The sequence below is a fragment of the Melanostigma gelatinosum genome (assembly GCF_949748355.1).
Source record: "Melanostigma gelatinosum genome assembly, chromosome: 2".
Classification (NCBI taxonomy): Eukaryota; Metazoa; Chordata; class Actinopteri; order Perciformes; family Zoarcidae; genus Melanostigma; species Melanostigma gelatinosum.
The window spans coordinates 6590229-6607313 of record NC_136635.1 but is presented as its reverse complement, the minus strand read 5'-3'; the positions used below and the strand labels follow the sequence as shown (position 1 = coordinate 6607313).

At 45.7% G+C, this 17085-nt stretch overlaps 1 protein-coding gene across 2 annotated transcripts in view; it reads left to right on the top strand.

The window, feature by feature from the left end:
• The window catches only part of dpy19l3 (dpy-19 like C-mannosyltransferase 3), a gene marked incomplete at its 5' end in the record, with an annotated part of 48992 nt that extends 34086 nt beyond the window's left edge, over nucleotides 1–14906 (top strand). For both annotated transcript variants that reach the window (XM_079287036.1, XM_079287035.1), the window contains 3 exons: nucleotides 6725–6857; nucleotides 10597–10755; nucleotides 12171–14906. In XM_079287036.1, coding sequence (XP_079143162.1) covers nucleotides 6725–6857; nucleotides 10597–10755; nucleotides 12171–12380 — 502 coding nt within the window. In that variant the 3' untranslated portion in view covers nucleotides 12381–14906. The remainder of the gene's footprint in view (nucleotides 1–6724; nucleotides 6858–10596; nucleotides 10756–12170) is intronic.
• Between the last annotated feature and the right edge of the window lie 2179 nt (nucleotides 14907–17085).

The window sequence follows — 17085 nt, the reverse complement described above, 5'->3', positions numbered from 1 at the left end:
CATGCGGGCCGGACTTTCACGCTTAAAGCTGTCAGCGACTCGTCGTGGTAATTCTAGCTGCAGGGGGATGTTGTTCCATGTCTGACTCATGTATGACTAAAGGTTGCAGAGAGAGGTTTCACGTGAAACCAGAAGAACAACACAGATGCAGGGAGATCTTTATCTGTGTTGTTGGACAAGGATAAAAAAGAGAGTATCCAAACTCAGGATTAGGAAAAGGATATAGATATTTGTTTAAGATTGATTTAGCGATGAGATTTGAATAAGGTCAGAGGCAATATGTCCTCGTGGGCATTGACATATGTGTGTTAACAGGTCGATGAGGGGATTATCAGAGCAATCAGTCATGACCCCCGGACGTCACAGGTTTTGAGGAACTGCGCCGCAGTTGAACGCGACAGCAACCGGCGGAGGTTCAGTTGTGCTTTTGCACAGCCAATCATTCACAAGTTTCCACTTGATAACAGCAGCAACAGCCCAAGCTGCAGGCTTAGAAGGGACCTTCTAAACGGAAGCTCGATAAATCAATAGCAATGCCTGGCCGTTCAACTGCCTCCAACTCCTGAGTTGTAGTCGTGAGTGTGCACTTTTTAAAGGCACTGATGTCGCTCCCGTCCTCAATATATATCGCCACCTATTTTACTTCTTCAGATGTGCACACTTGTGCTAAAGCGGAGCGGCGTCTTATTGACGAGGGCTCATGAATAGAAATCAAGAAGTGCCGATTAGCACTGCCACCCCCCCCCCCCCCCCCCGCTCTGCTCCTGGTCCCTATCAACTTGATGGAGGAGTTCAAGGCGGTCAAAGTGTTACAGGTGCACTGCAGCGTGGAGAGGAGCAGCTAAAGCTCAGGCACATGTTCAATGTAAACAGCTCACAGATGAGCACAGTTGTTTCACTGCAGAGCGCTGCAGGCTGGAGCTGCAGTGGGCGAACAAAGCTCACGTCTCATTTCACAGCGCAGATGAGAGCCACGAGTGGGGGGGGGGCTCTTATTGCATTTTGAACGTTTGAACGTCACAATCGCAGGGTATTTGTAAGATGTGTTGGGCATTCATTGGCTCATGATATCTGACTCTGAAGCCCCAAAAAGAAATGTAGCTCCTCTTAAGGGTGGAGATATACCGTCTGTGGTCGAGAATTATGAAGGCTGCGGTGGAAATTATTAATGAGAGCTTTGCCAGCAGTTTTGCTGCAAATGCAGGAGGCTCATCCCGCCGCTCAGAGAGGGAACAGCCTCAAATGAAAGAGTCAGCATATTTAAGTGACTCACCGAGTAGTTTGGTTGCCGAAACCTAAGTGACGCCAAGCGTTACCCAGTGTGTGAAAGAGTGACCCCATTTCCCTTATATCCTCCAATGAGTTGGTTTTTGACCACCAATCAGTTTTTAAGTTAAAATAGAATTAGTTTTATTCTTTTATTTATCGTTCACAAAAACGTTGTTTTTTTTGGTAGTGGATGTGTCCATGCATTGACTGTATACAAGAAGTGGCCGTAGTCACCATGATGTCACCCATTGGTTCATGGACTCCCGTTTCGTAGCCTCGAGTTCGACATTATGCTCGTTGCAATCTCGGCTTTTTGCAACCAGAAGTGACACAAGAGGATGGAGCTAAATACAACCGCACGCTGAATAAGACATTATAGGAGTTAGAATTATATATAGAATTAACTTTCAAGGTCTGAAAAACACACGATGAAAGGGTTAAAGTTCTAAGACAAAAACGCACAACTCCCAGACTGGACAACGGCGTGGTAGCGACCTGTCAATCACAAAGTAGCCCCGCCCTAAAGCATACCCTGCTTTAGGACCATCGTTTACTAAATGAACATCATGCTGTATTGAAGAAGACTTGAAACTAGAGATTGAGACCATAAACTCATGTTTACAATGTTTACTGAGGGAATAAATCAAGTGAGAAGTAGAGTCCTTTTCTCATAGACTTCTATACAATCTGACTTATTTTTGCAACCGGAGGAGTCGCCCCCTGCTGGCCATTTTAAAGAATGGCACTTCTGCATTGGCTCTACTTTACCGAATCAGAGATTTCCGCCTGGTCCTGAGCAATGATTGGTCCAGGGTTTGTGTGCGTGTAACATCAGTGAACTGTGTGGCTAGCTAGCTATAGTCGTATCAGCTCTTGTGACAGTAGCCTCAGCATTCTAGCAGGTGTCCAAACTATTATTGTTTTTTTGTAAAATCACTCTAGTTCTGCTCTCCCTCCCTCACTGAGAGAGGACGGCCTTCATTAAAAAGCCATAAACAATGCTGACTTTGATTGTTTGTGCAAATGACCAGTGCTGTCATTGTTCTGGTGAAGGGCAGCCTGCATTCTGCATCCTGTCTGGATAAAGGTTAAGCTCCTTACTCACATGAGCTCCCTCCATTATTCAAGTCCAGTGCAAATAGAGTCTCTCTCTCTCTCTCTCTCTCTCTCTCTCTCTCTCTCTCTCGCTCTCTCTCTCTCTCTGTCTCTCTCTCTGTCTCTCTCTCTGTCTCTCTCTCGCTCTCTATCTCTCTCACTCTCTATCTCTCTGTCTCTCTCTCTCTGTCTCTTTCTCGCTCTCTATCTCTCTCTCTGTCTCTCTCGCTCTCTATCTCTCTCTGTATCTCTGTCTCTCTCTCTCTCTCTCTCTGTCTCTCTCTCTCTGTCTCTCTCTCGCTCTCTATCTCGCTCTATCTCTCTCTCGCTCTCTCTCTCTCTCTGTCTCTCTCTCTCTGTCTCTCTCTCTCTGTCTCTCTCTCGCTCTCTATCTCTCTCTCTGTCTCTCTCTCTCTCTCTGTCTCTCTGTCTCTCTCTCTCTGTCGCTCTCTCTCTATCTCTCTCTCTGTCTCTCTCTCTCTCTCTGTCTCTCTCTCGCTCTCTCTCGCTCGCTCAGACTCGTTCTGTAGATCTGTCTCGTAGTGTCCATTTGTCTGTGTAATTAAAACAAATTACTTTATCCATTCTTGGGAAGCATGTCCCACTATTCATCTCCACATCAATCCTTCTGTACAAATCCATTTTTTTCCTCGCCATTTCTAACATCCTCTGCTCGCTCTCCTGCTCCCTTAATTGTCTTCCTGTCATGCGGCTCTCTGTCGCGTCTTTAAATTGTCTAAATTCGCAGCATTTGGCCTCATCCTTGAATTGTGTGTGTGTGTGTGTGTCCGTCTTCCATGGCATTCTAACTCATCTGGAGGAAGTTCAGTGAGAGAGAGAGTCAGCAGGAGTGATTGAACTATACACACCTCTCAATCAGCAGTGAGACGTCAGTAGAAATTACACATTTTAGAAATAGAAGAACTCTTCCAATCATTTCTTCAATCTCACTGTTAGTCGTCCTCGTATTTTCCTCTCAGTACTACTTAACTCTATGTGTGTCTGTGTGTTTAGAGTGCTCAACTCTTTGCAAGTAGAAGTAACTAAAATAATGATCAGAAAAGTTACGCAGCTTCTCAGACATGTTACACCACAGACCCTGCACACACACACACACACACACAGGCATCTTCAGTTATTCTGAATGGTTGGAATGGTTCAAGTCGTGTTCATTGATGTCACACTGTTAGCTGAACCATCACAGGAAATGTAAAATGAGGTGGGCGTCGATGGCCATTCTGCCTGTGAATGCGTTTCATTACAAGTTTCAACACTTTGTCAGACAACAACAGAGAGAAGAGGACGAAGAGTCGTTTTAGTCCTGAAGTGACTGCAGGCGAAAAGTTTACCTGCTCTGAAGGCAAATGCCGGCATGCATCTTAAAAGAGCACTCGCAGTCACAAATAGCGGCATCATATGAGTGCATGCAGTCATTATGTTGAACAGTTTGTAAAAGCAGGGGGATTTGTTCATATTGTCGAGGTTGACACATTTTCAGGTTCATTCATTGATTTAGGAGAGGTCGACTAGAAAATGTTAAGATGCTTTAATGTTCATTAAACACATCACTGTCATTACTGCAGCACCTCTCTTCCCCCCCCCCCCATAATGTTCTTCTTTAAATCGCTTTCTGCCAGAACCATTCCCAGTGTTGCTGCAGCTTTTGTCTTGTGACATCTGGAAATGTTTTGAGTATTTTAGTTTATTTTAGTATTTACAATAATTCAAGGAGGCATGATTTATTTTGCATTATTTGGAGCGCTGAAAGTACTTATTTTTTGACGCGTTGTCATGTTTTCTGTTACTGTGACTATTAATAATTGACTGCCGGTGTTGCATCGTATCTTAAAAGCATCCTCAGGTCTTTGCTCTCTGCTCTCTTTCTACCCTTTTTATTTCATGTTCCTTTGGTGCTTTCTCAAGCACAGCAGCAGGTGCTAATGAACACTTTGAAAGCACAAGTGCACGAACCTGTAAACACTGACCCACGCGCACAGAGTAAAATACAAACAAGCCAGTATCCGCACTAGGGCACCACAGTGAGTCCCCCTCTCCACCCCCCGTACTCGATTCATGTTCCTCTATCATTTGTATAATGTCAGTGGGGAGCATGCCAGTGCCCTGTGGCATTTACATACCAGAATATAAAAAATGTAAATCAACATCGGAGGGGAACGGAAGCCGCTCCCCGGGATGCAGTGGGCGATTCAATTCACACACTTCCATTGACACGCTGGCGGAGAGAAGACGGACAGAAATGGAAATGACCCACTTCAACTACAGGTCAGGAGGGCAAGACGTCAACCCACGCATCCGCCCGAGAGCACGCAAAAAAAAAAGATAAATATTTGACTTCAACTACCCTACCCTATATGTGCACATCCACTCGAGCAGAACAGCTGCATTTCACACACACAAGGCTTGTGGCGAGTCATTCTTGTGCCGCACACATCATACGATGTGTACGGCTGGACTACAACCAGGCTCTTTCTCTCTATAATGACGTGCGTGTTGTTGTGCCACTTCCAATCGGGGTTTGAAGTGAAGCCTCCTCTTCCTCATTATCTGTAAGTTTGAGTGTTAACGTGTAAAAAATTCAACTCGTTTCTGAATGCCAGTTTGCTGGATGTGATGCGTTACAAAGTGAATATTGTTTGGGTCTAAACCGTTTTATTATTTTTTAAAGCGTGTCTTGTTGGCAGTTTTTAGAATCCTAGTCGGAAGGCTTATTAAGGCTTGTGCCACGTTCTTGTCATATCAGAGCTCACATGATTACCAGTTTACAGTTTTTAATTGCCGTTCGTGCCGTAATTACAACTGCGAAACTCCGATTTTTTTCCAACTTGGCGCTTGACAACAGAAGGGCCTCAAATGCAAACAAATGTGGTCGTCTCAAGCCAGCCTCATAGAGACGAAACTCCTATTTAATAGATATGGGGCCATGTTGTCAATGCGCTGCATTCTAACCCTCACACAACCAACTCTATAATCACACAAAGAGCTGTCTTATGGCATGATGTTCACAAGCCAGCTTGGTCCACTACCAGCTTCCCCACATGACGCGTAATAAAAACAGAGAGCAATTTGTCATCACGAGTCCGCCGGGGGAGTTCATTCAGGGACCTGCTGCATGGCTCATCAATTTGAATGCGTGCCGGTTGAACGGAATGGTCCAGGTAAATCTTGTATTATCTTGTTTTTATCTTTGTAATCTGACATTTTATAGTCCTCTACATAGGACGATGGTGACGAAGTGGTTTTGGACGCAGTGGATTTGTTTTTTTTTACCATGTCAGTCTGTTGGCTGGTCCACCAGATGGAAGAAGCTCAACAACTATTGGATAGATTGTCGGGACGTTCCGTACAGACATGCATGGTCCCCTGAGGATGAATCCTCGTGATTTGGGTGATCGCCCTGACTGTTCTAGCGTCACCATGAGGGCGACATGTTTTTTGCGGTTTTTGGTGCCATATCTCAAAAACTATTGGATGGAATGTTGTGACATTCGATACCGATATCTTCATAGTGCCCAGAGGAAGCATTCTTCCACCAGAGCGTCGAGGTTTCACATATCCTGTGAAATATCTCCATAACTGCTCGGAGGATTGGCACAAAATTCTGTTGGGACATCTGTGGTTCCCAGACAATGTGTTCTAATGTCATTGGTGACGTCCCCTGGCGTTGTCTGTAGTACCACCATGAGGTTGACATTTCTGCTTTTGAGTAAACTGTCTCCACATTGATTTTTAAAAGCTTTGGTGATCCTCCTTTTTTGATACTAGCACGGCTGTTTGCGCGGCTGTAGACTCTTAACCTTGTTTTGATCTAGTTTATAGTTTCATGACTGAAACAGGGTTAAAGATGACCACCAGGTTAACACGCTGAAGCCTCTCAAGGTTTGCTCTCGTGCCTCTCTAACTGCGTAGCTTTTGTCGTCTCGTTAGGGTTCAATTTGTTCAACAAAGAATGCTTTTATAAGTGGTCTCAATATCGAGAGCTGTCCTTGAAGCCACATCTCTGATAGAAACCTTTAAATGCCATCAGTAGGTGACAATTATAGCTGTGAATGCAGGAAGCTACATAATGTGGAGTAATAAAGCTGGAAAAATAAACTAGAGCAAAATTCAACCAAACGTATTTTCGATGACTGGATGCACCTTCATACTTTTTCCAACTCCTTCAAACATCTCTCTGTGGGAGATGTTTTTTTTCTTTCTTCTTCTTTTTCTCTCTCGTCTTGTTTTAACCTCACTCACAAAGCCCTGAAACATCCTGTGGTTCATCAAAGGACGTCTTACGGTATGTATTATGTACATAATTATAGCGGTGAATGATGTGTCCTCTCTCGTTTGTCCACAGCACAAAGACCCCTCAGAGGGCAGTATTTGCAGGCAGCATGCAGCTGCTGGCCGGCATCAAGCTGTGCACAGGCAGAGTTCTCACCAACCACCCCCATTATGAAGATAAAGACCTGCGGGAGAGGACCAAGCAGGTACTGTAGAGCGCCCTACACTGTCAAACACACACACACGGTGGGGGGGGGGGGGGGCAAACTACCAGAGGGGCAGCAAGATAACGCAGACACAGTAAATGGAGAATTTCAACTTCTGAGGTAAATAGATGGTTGTCAGTTCATAGTTACTGTCAGCTTTACGCTCTGTGGTTGTGTGATGCCATGGTTGTTCCAGAAACACGCTGATAAAACCTGATTTTTTGTTTTCCCGGACCGATATTACATTTTAGGTATTTGGTGGCCTGCAAAAAAAGTACAAAAACTTTTGTTTGTACCAAACAATACCAAATGCATGCATACAGATTGCATATTATCGAACAGCATCGTGAAGTCTAGGAAGCATATAAAGATGTCGAGGCCTCGACATGTTAAACACATGTAAAGCATGTTTATAAGAGAGGCACTCAGAAACAACTAAATGTGACGCTGCAACAAGAAAGACGTGAGAAGATATCTGTGCAGAATTCTGCCCGCTTGTTCTTGAGAAGCGTCAGCATATCGACATGGTCGGGTGTAACACGGTCTGGCGGCTTTTTTTCCCTTCCATTCAAACCTTTAATTGAAGTTTTCCAATGTCTGGCGTCACATTTGTAGAATGAACTGAAGGACAAGCCTTTCACACAGACTAGAGCCAACAGATGCTGTAAGAATCACTCAGAGAGGAAAAAATAAATTGCTAATAGTTTCGTGACGCCAAAGGTTGACGGTTGGTGTTCACAGGACCCATTCATTTGGCTCCGTGACCGTGGTGGAAGAGGAGGAGAGCGTGGTGGGGATTCCTTTGCTCGTTTTTGACCCCGAGTCGTGTTTCTGTCTTTTGGCTGCAACCTCGTGTCCTCGAGCCTTCAATGTTCGAGACCAGCTGACGACTGATGCGTGACAGCCCCGGACTGCCGAAGTTGCCATGGTTTCCATTTATTCTTCCTCCAGACCCTCTCCTTCCTGCTTCCCGTCTCTAAATTCATGGTGACAGTGAAGCCCGGGAAAAGAAAAAACCCCACAAATGTCCACTGAAATTGAAACATTTTCAGCTCAAGCCGATGTACTCCGTCTCCAGCTCAATGTGAGGCGCCCACAGCGGAGTTTCTTGTTTTGTCTCCGTTCTTTCTATTGACTTTGTTGCAGCTACTGTCTGCTGCCTCTCCATGTCACTTTGTGCTGCAAAACGCAACTGAACAGCAGCACTCGCCACTTCTCTTTCTCTCTCTTTTTTGTTGTTTTGTTTGTAGCCAGCGAAGGCGCCAAACAAGAAGTCCTGCAACAACTCTATTCTTCATGTTCATAAGGACATTTTCATTCTTTAGTTTAGCAAATCAGGGGGATTTATTTGGTCCTCAGTGTTCTTGTTAACAACACCGTGGAACTAAGAAGTCTCTACTACTGTGAATTACATTATGAATACGTGCATACGGCTCTGTACAATTCACCGGATGACATTGTGAACCCGGGTGTTCAAGAGGAACTCTTTAACATGTACAAAGCAGCAACAGTGGTTATTTCAGCCATGATTGAGGAATTCTCTTCTCCTTCGCCGTGAACACGGCGTAAGAGTCGCTCGTATTCATTTATAGATACATGCAGACTGATTTCCTTTTGCTGGACCCACGAGTGTTTAAATCCGCTCTCAAAAAAAGGAAACGCAAAGATGTAGGAACACGTGTGACCCATATGCTCCGTACTTCATTAAGAATAGCTCAGTCTCTCTCTCGAGACGGGTTTCTGTAGAGGCTCATCCTCCCTGGTCTCCTCTTTGGAGGTAGAAGCTCACATGAATGCAGCTTTGTTTTGCCGTCCAGGTGGGCGTTCATAGGAACATTGGCATTAGTTACCACACGTTCATCTCTCTCAGCTCCGTGTCAGCGTCCTTAGTGCCAGAGACTAGGGGACCTGTCTGTAGATGGGGGGGGGGGGGGGGGGGGGGGGGTGAATGTATGAATCACGCACTGAGCACAATGTGCATCCATTGAGTCGCACTGAATAAGGTGGGGGGAGTGGAGATGGAAGCGCTGTGCTGCAGTGCAGGAGGGATGGATGTGCATCTCAGTGTGTGAGACGCACTGTGGAGAGCATCGCTTTTATTTTCTGCTCATGTGGACAGGAAAGGGTTCTCACTGTCATTGATGGAAAAAAAACACTTTTCATGACAAACTAAATATGTGAGTTTTTATTCTGTTCATTTTACACATTCAATTATTTGTTAAAATGGCATAAATCATTTGATTCATTTGTTGGTGTTAATTCTCGTTGCTTCGTAGGTTTCTTCTTCCCTTTGTCGAGCAATATCGAGACAATATCTTTAATAACTCGGATATAGACTTTGTGTGTGTGTGTGTGTGTGTGTGTGTGTGTGTGTGTGTGTGTGTGTGTGTGTGTGTGTGTGTGTGTGTGTGTGTGTGTGTGTGTGTGTGTGTGTGTGTGTGTGTGTGTGTGTGTGTGTGTGTGTGTGCGTGCGTGCGGTTCATGAACAGGCAGTAATGTGTGGGTCATCTCTCGGGTAGCTCAACCTATGTTTTGCCTCCCAGCTGGAAGTCAGCCGAGCTGAGCCACAGGCGAGGCCCGAGCTTAGCGTGGAGCTCATTAAGAGTCCACGACACTGGTGCAGGCCTTCTGGCCTCCGTGTGTGTGTGTGTGTGTGTGATATTGAGGTAGAAAAAAAACTGTGTGAATGCATCTTCTAACATTTGTAAGAACCTTAATGATGTTTCCAGTTCCTATCTGGGGCTTACTTTGTGTGTCAGAACAACATAATTCATTAGTGGACAAAGAAGTGTTTCTCCTGTCTGAATGAATTCACATACCCTGCAGGCACACATTCTAAATTGGGGAGCAACGGTGGAAAAGGTTTATTTGTGTTCAAACTGTAGCACGCCCTTTGATAAAGCTTCCTGTACAGGGTGTCCGAAACAGAAAAGAGGGGGTGTGTTCAGAGAATGCAGTGTTTTCTGGGTTGTGAAGGATAATGGTGGTTTTATGCTTTATTTTTCTGTGTAGTCTTTGTCAAAGCGTGTCTCAAACACAGGCGACTGGTTCACTCTGAAAGAGGCAACGGATTTTCCTAATAGAGCAGCACCGAGATGCTATTTGCTCGGCAGCACAGTTAGGGGAACATTTCACCCTTTGTGTGTGCTTTGAGAGGTTTAGCGGCTGCAAAAGTCGTGCAGTCCTTTTGGGAGTTGGCCCGTCAGCAGTTTAGGCTGGTGAACACTGAACTGGCATCTCGGACACCTTTGAATCATCGTCACTGACGGGTCGCGTGACTCTAACCTCTACATTTGTGGGATTGTCAGCAGAAAGAAGCGGTTTCAGTCCGCTCCTTTGTGGGGATTTTAAACATGAAACTTGCAACTTGTTTTTGTCACTCTGATGTTCCAGCCCTCATTTAAACCAGAAACCAATTGGAACTCTGCTCCCGGGCGGACTTTTCTTTCCGATAAACAATCCAGTTCTTCATCTTCTATTTAAATCTGTTGTTGTGTGACACACTTTATTTCTTCTGTTCCATTATTACACCAGATGATCTTTAGGGGGGGGCAATCAAATATCCACACGAACCAAGATAAAACCCATTATGTGTGTGTGTGTGTGTGTGTGTGTGTGTGTGTGTGTGTGTGTGTGTGTGTGTGTGTGTGTGTGTGTGTGTGTGTGTGTGTGTGTGTGTGTGTGTGTGTGTGTGTGTGTGTGTGTGTGTGTGTGTGTGTGTGTGTGTGTGTGTAAGCAGGTGTATCAGGTGTACGCTCGCCGGTCCCCAGAGGAGGTCCACGACACCCTGAGGGCCATCGGGGCCGACTACGTGGTGCTGGAGAACAGCATCTGTTACGAGCAGAGGCACAGCCGAGGCTGCAGACTGAGGGACCTGCTGGACCTGGCCAACGGACATGTGGGTGGCATTTATCTAACGTGACTCATCGTGTGTGTTTGAACGCATTTGCCAACTTCTGCGTCTGGGTGAAAGCTCTCCGAGATCAATAGTCTCACTTCCCATCTGCACCTCACTGTCTCTCACTCTGTTGCTGTCGTCCCCCCCCTGGCTATTTAGATTATCAGAGGGGAGACAAGCTTCCGTTTGGCTGGCTCAGTGTGGTGTTTTTGACACATGAAAAACAGAGTGTGTGTGTGTGTAAATGTCAGACAGCACACACAACATCTGACAGCTTTATTGAAGGAACGCTGGGTTCACATCTGCCTGTCCTCACTCTCACCTTCCTTTGTTTTCTTTCTCTCATGTTTATTTGTTTTTCTTTCTTTTTTTTCTCTTTCTATTTTATTTATCTGTGTCTGTCTGTCTGTCTGTCTGTCTGTGTTTTTTCTTTCTGTCTGTGTTTTTTCTTTCTTTCTGGTGAACCAGATCCTTCATTCAGAAAATTTACCGTTTAAAAAAACTATGAACTCTTTGGTATTTATATAGAAAACCAATTCAATAATCACATCATTATTGGCAGCATGTATCTGTGAAAGCTAAAGGCCCGATGCACTGAGAGCTGACGTTAGAAGTATAGATATTGTTTTAAATAATCCAACCAAAGCTGTTTTTTTCTGCAGCTGCAGCAACTGTTTGGAGAGAGCGAAAAGGAATACATTGATATGATATAATAATAATAATAATAATAATATTTTATTTATACTTTTTCTTTTTATTAATTAATAATATTGCTGTCTCTCGGTTGAAATGACAAACGTCATCTAACTTACATCTCCATCATCTCAACACTGTAATCGTATCCTCTTTATAGCAGCACCAGCACCTTCATCATTTAGATTCGTGGGTTTCTTCACAAAGATGTTGCTGAAATATCTCATCTGATGCCTGCAGAGCGCCATGACAGCGTCAATTGACATTCACGTGTCAGTTATGGCTTACAGTGCATGTAGTCACAGCACACGGATGCTTAGGGACTACACAGACACTGGAGTTGCTTTAAGTTACAACAACCTGGGTGGAGTGAATACAAAGTGTGTGGTCGCTACTGATCGCTGCTCGGCTATTTAAAAATTACGGGTTTGTGCAGGATGTTCCGTGACGATTCGCTCTGACCAATCAGTGGTCTGCAGTGTTTTAACTCCACGTTCTAGTGTCGGTATTTAGTATATGGTGATACCACCATATGTGCTATCCACATCTTGAGCCAACGATAAACCAATGAGAGACGACATTCGAGCCTGTGAGAGGCTGTCGGTCTGTTTATTTACGACTACCTGTGTGTAGATGATGTATTGATGATCACATGTCCCCTTTAGGAACACACCTCGGTGCTAACCTTCTCTCACTCACACCCTCCTGCTGTGTTCCATCAGATCATGGACGGACCGGGAGAGAACGACCCGGACCTCGTCCCCGCCTCCCACCCTCGATTTTGCGAGGCCATCAAGACGGAGGAGGCGGCGGCGGCTTACGGCGCTCTGTTCACCAGAACATTCCAGAACAAAACCTTCCACGTGTACCGGGTCAAGAAGAAACGTAAGAAGAGTGGCAAGAGCTCGACGGAGCCCAGTGTGACCCAGTAGAGCGGGATCAGACAAAAACAAGACATCAAAGCACTGAATCCTCGCCGGTCCTCTGTCTCCTGTTGTGGAATATTTCCTTCAAAAGTTCAGGAGTGAAATTGGTTTTATCCAAAGTGTTTAACATAAAACAGAGTCTTGATGAATGATCAAAGTTTCAAAAAGTCAATTTAATGTTTGCAAACAGAGAACACAAAACACAACCACGTATTGCAGTGAACTGTGAGAATGCTCTAGAGACGCAGAATAAAAACAAGGTATTCATACCGGCCGGCACAGAGGAGACAGATAACAGACAGGAGACTAAGGCAGAAATGTTTAGTCTAACAAGAAGCAGTTGATTGCAGAAAGAACACTGCAGCTGCCCGTCCTGAACAAGAATGACAACAAACGTTGTAGAGAGCGCCAATACCTACGCAGGGCTGATTTGCGATAGAAAAGTGACCTTTGTACTCGACCAAATAGGTCAATGTGTTCAGACATCCAGACAAATGAACTTTCTAACAGCAACATATCTCACAGAAAATATGATGAGGACATGTTAAAACATTTTTATCATTACACTCCTCTCTGCACTGTGCCCAGCTGTGATCATGCCCATCATTATTTCATTCTTTCTAACACACGGCTCTGTGAACTGTGGTGGTACAGCAGTGTGCCGGTTGAAGCTCGGGGCCGCATTGTTTTAGTTAGCGGAGCGTGGAAGGCTCCTGTGGGAGTCCGGCTTTGGGCCGCTCCGTCTGCAGCCCTTCTCCCAGCGCTCGCTGCTGCAGATCAACAAACATAGAAACAGTAATACGAGGCCTCAGCAGGCTGGAGCACCAGCAGCCACTCACAAGCCAGCGTCCATTCTGCAGCGCGCCATGAAATGAACACAACCCGTTGCTGCTCATTCATATTGTTTCTCTCATACAAGGTAGGGTTAGGGCTGCAGTATAATTTATCAAATCTAATCATCAAGAAAAAAAACTGAGTTTTGCTTTTCACACATTTAAGCAACAAGTCATAAATAACTCAGAGATTGACATTTAAAGACGCAACACATTGTAATACAAAGACGTGTAGATATTTGGTACTGAGCTCTTCTTTGCCAATGAAAAGAGGGAGAAGATAAAAGATTTGTTGAGTTTTCCTGTTCTGAACATGAAGAGGTGGTTGAGTGTATAAACGGTAAACATTAGGGATGAAATGAGCTCTCGAGATGTGATGAACAGGTGCACCTCCAGTTTTTGAATGTGCCGTATCTGAACCGTGGGCTCTTTGTAAATACTCCAGAAGTAGAACTAACACTAAGTCCTACACACCCGTCCTTTAGCACTTCTTAGACATGATCTTCTGAATCGGCTATAAAAAAAATGCTTCTTACTTTCGATAAAACTCAAGCCAACTCGAGGTGCAGTTCAAACTGTCACGCTACTGGTTTGTATGCAGTCTCAGGAGCCGCTGAAGTTCATTGAGAGTTCCGATGGGTCTGGAGCTCCAGACTAACATGTTGTGTGCAAAAATCACTTATTTTTTTTATTTTTTTTGCGTGAATGTCACCTCAGTAATATTACTGCAATACCGCAAATATACAGTGTACATGTTATAATAATAACATTAATAATAATATTATTATTATTATTAGTAGTATACATGTTGCATTACTTTCAGCAGTTGGCCACAGGATCACCATTGTGTTTCCTCCTTCGGCAAAATACGGTGACGTAGTAGATTATTTATTGAAATCAAATCTAGATTTAGCCATTTAAAGCCCCGGTCGCATCCAGCAAGTGTCAAAGCCCGACGGACCTGCATGTCTTTGTGAAACATTAGCTTGTAGAGGCTTCAGTGACTGCGTGGAGGGCCAACGGGTGAACCACTCGCCCTCGCCAGCCGAGAGCTACTCGCGCTACTCGGTCACGGTAGCTCGTTCTTTCTCTCTCTCTGTACTGTGCCGTGGCGTTTTGTTCTGTGTGTTGTACATAGTTTCATTCAGCAGATGTTTATTGCTTAACTGCCCACTCAGCCGTTTCAGTTCGTTTTTGAGAAGCATTCGTACCAGCGACTCCTGTCTCGTATTTGTCTGCGAACCGTTCCTTCTTCTCCGGAGAACTTTCTACTTCAACAGAAGAGTTCAATAAAAGTGCATCGTGCCAATCAGCTAATAAGCTTCTTCTTTCCCCCAAAAGTCAGCACCGCCAAGACGGCTCGCTGTTGGTCAAAGGTGCAAATATGCTGCTCAACGTTCACCAGGGTTGACGTGAATTCAGAGATCGTAGACGATTCCATTGAGATGATACGATTGGACCCCTAAATATCTGGCGTGCCGATCGGTTGTGATTTCACCCACAGCGCGGTTCAGACTTCTTTTAAAAGTCGAGCATTACTGTTTATTCTGGACCTTGGAAATAGTTCCCAACTCCAGGTCCACTTACTTGCTTTCTTCAGAGCCGTGTGCTCCGTCACAAGTGCTCTGGATGAAGCGGACATCATGAGAATTGAATGAAAACTGCGTTTCTGCTTGAGATTGTGTTGTTCAATGACTTTCTGTGTTCACAAATAAACTTTTTCTTTCAGTATTTCAGATTATTTTGCACATTACTTGTGTTCTGTGTGTACTTGAGGTATGTTATTTATAAAGAGTCTTTCTCAGCTGTAGCTGTAGCTTCACTCATCATAGACTCCGTTCGCGCTTCGGCCCATGGTGATAGATGTCATCAATTACCCCTGAACAGAAACCGGAAATCATTTTGTCAGTTTCAACTCAGCCACCCGGTTCGGAGCTCTGTGATTCTCATCATCAGCAGCCTCAATTTTTTCACTCCCTCTTCTGACTCACACACACACACACACATGAATAATGTAAGCAGCGAGGAAATTGCAGCAGGCTGACAACGACGTCGAGTCCCCGCCGCAATCCAAAGTAGTTTGTGATAGAGGGGGGAGGGGTGCGCAACACTTGCATTTCAAACTGGGGCTTTGTGGCTAGAAATGAAAAGGATAAAAAAGAGTGGGGAGAGGGCGGGAAAGGCTCATGTCTAAACGGCAGCAGCGTATCAAAGCACAGATTCGCAATGATCTGAGCCTCCTCAGTTCTCCTTTCAGCCTTCTTTTGAACCAAACGGAGCTAGAGGAGAGGAGAGGAGCGCACAGGAGAGGAGGGGAGAGCAAAGGAGAGGAGAGCACAGGAGAGGAGGGGAGAGGAGAGCACAGGAGATATGAGGAGAGGATAGCACAGGAGAGGAGGGGAGAGCAAAGGAGAGGAGAGCACAGGAGAGGAGGGGAGAGCAGAGGAGGGGAGGGCAGAGGAGAGGAGGGGAGAGCAAAGGAGAGGAGAGCACAGGAGAGGAGGGCAGAGCAGAGGAGAGCACAGAAGAGGAGGGGAGAGCAAAGGAGAGGAGAGCACAGGAGAGGAGGGCAGAGCAGAGGAGAGCACAGAAGAGGAGGGGAGAGCAAAGGAGAGGAGAGCACAGGAGAGGAGGGCAGAGCAGAGGAGGGGAGGGCAGAGGAGGGGAGAGCAGAGGAGAGGAGGGGAGAGCAAAGGAGAGGAGAGGAGAGCACAGGAGAGGAGGGGAGAGCAGAGGAGGGGAGGGCAGAGGAGGGGAGAGCAAAGGAGAGGAGAGCAGAGGAGGGGAGGGCAGAGGAGAGGAGAGCACAGGAGGGGAGAGCAAAGGAGAGGAGAGCACAGGAGAGGAGGGGAGAGCAAAGGAGAGGAGAGCACAGGAGAGGAGGGCAGAGGAGAGGAGGGGAGAGCAGAGGAGGGGAGAGCAGAGGAGAGGAGGGCAGAGGAGAGGAGGGGAGAGCACAGGAGAGGAGAGCACAGGAGAGGAGGGGAGAGCAGAGGAGGGGAGGGCAGAGGAGAGCACAGGAGGGGAGAGCAAAGGAGAGGAGAGCACAGGAGAGGAGAGCACAGGAGAGGGTTTGGGTTTTAAAATCTCTTTATTTCACTGTTACAGTGAAACCAGAAACACTCTAAAACATCACATAATAATCAGAAAATCAATAAAATAAAAACAAATAACCAAAAATAAAGCACCAAAGAACAAATAAACCATCAATTACAACAAACAATACGTTCAGAAGTTCACCACCAGCTCTCCACCAGCACCCACTGAGCATAAAATGCTCCCAGTAGTCCATCTGTCCCTGAAAGCCTGTAAATCGTCCACTGTCTGATAGTAGGTGTGTTCCACCCTGAGTCTGGCTTTCAACAGTCCCTCCAGAACCTTCACCGGATCCTCACTACCGGCACCCCGCGCCCGATTCTTACGTGTCAGCCAGATGGCCAACTTGGCAGAACCAGATAAAAAGTTTACCATTGTGTGGACAGCCTTCTGTTTGGAGCAGTATTTTGGACCGAAGATGAACAACATGAAAGAAAAAACATGTCCAAGACCCTGAAACCATCTTTTTAACCGCTCAAAGAGCCCTGAGAGCCGCAGACACTGAACAAACAAATGTTCCAGGGTCTCAGTCTGCCCGCAAAACCCACACTCCTCCCCAATTTGTGGATCCAGGTGTGCCCGGTATCTGTTGGTGGCTATAGCTCCATGTACAACCCTCCACTGGAGGTCAGCTGTCCGTTTTTCAACGGGCAGCTTGTACATGCACCTCCAGCTGCCTCTCGGGGAAGAACCTGGGCCAAAGAACCCGGTCCACCTCGACTCTGTCAACCCTGCCAGAGAGCGGAGGTTCACAACCTTTACACAGATTTCGTAGATGGCTT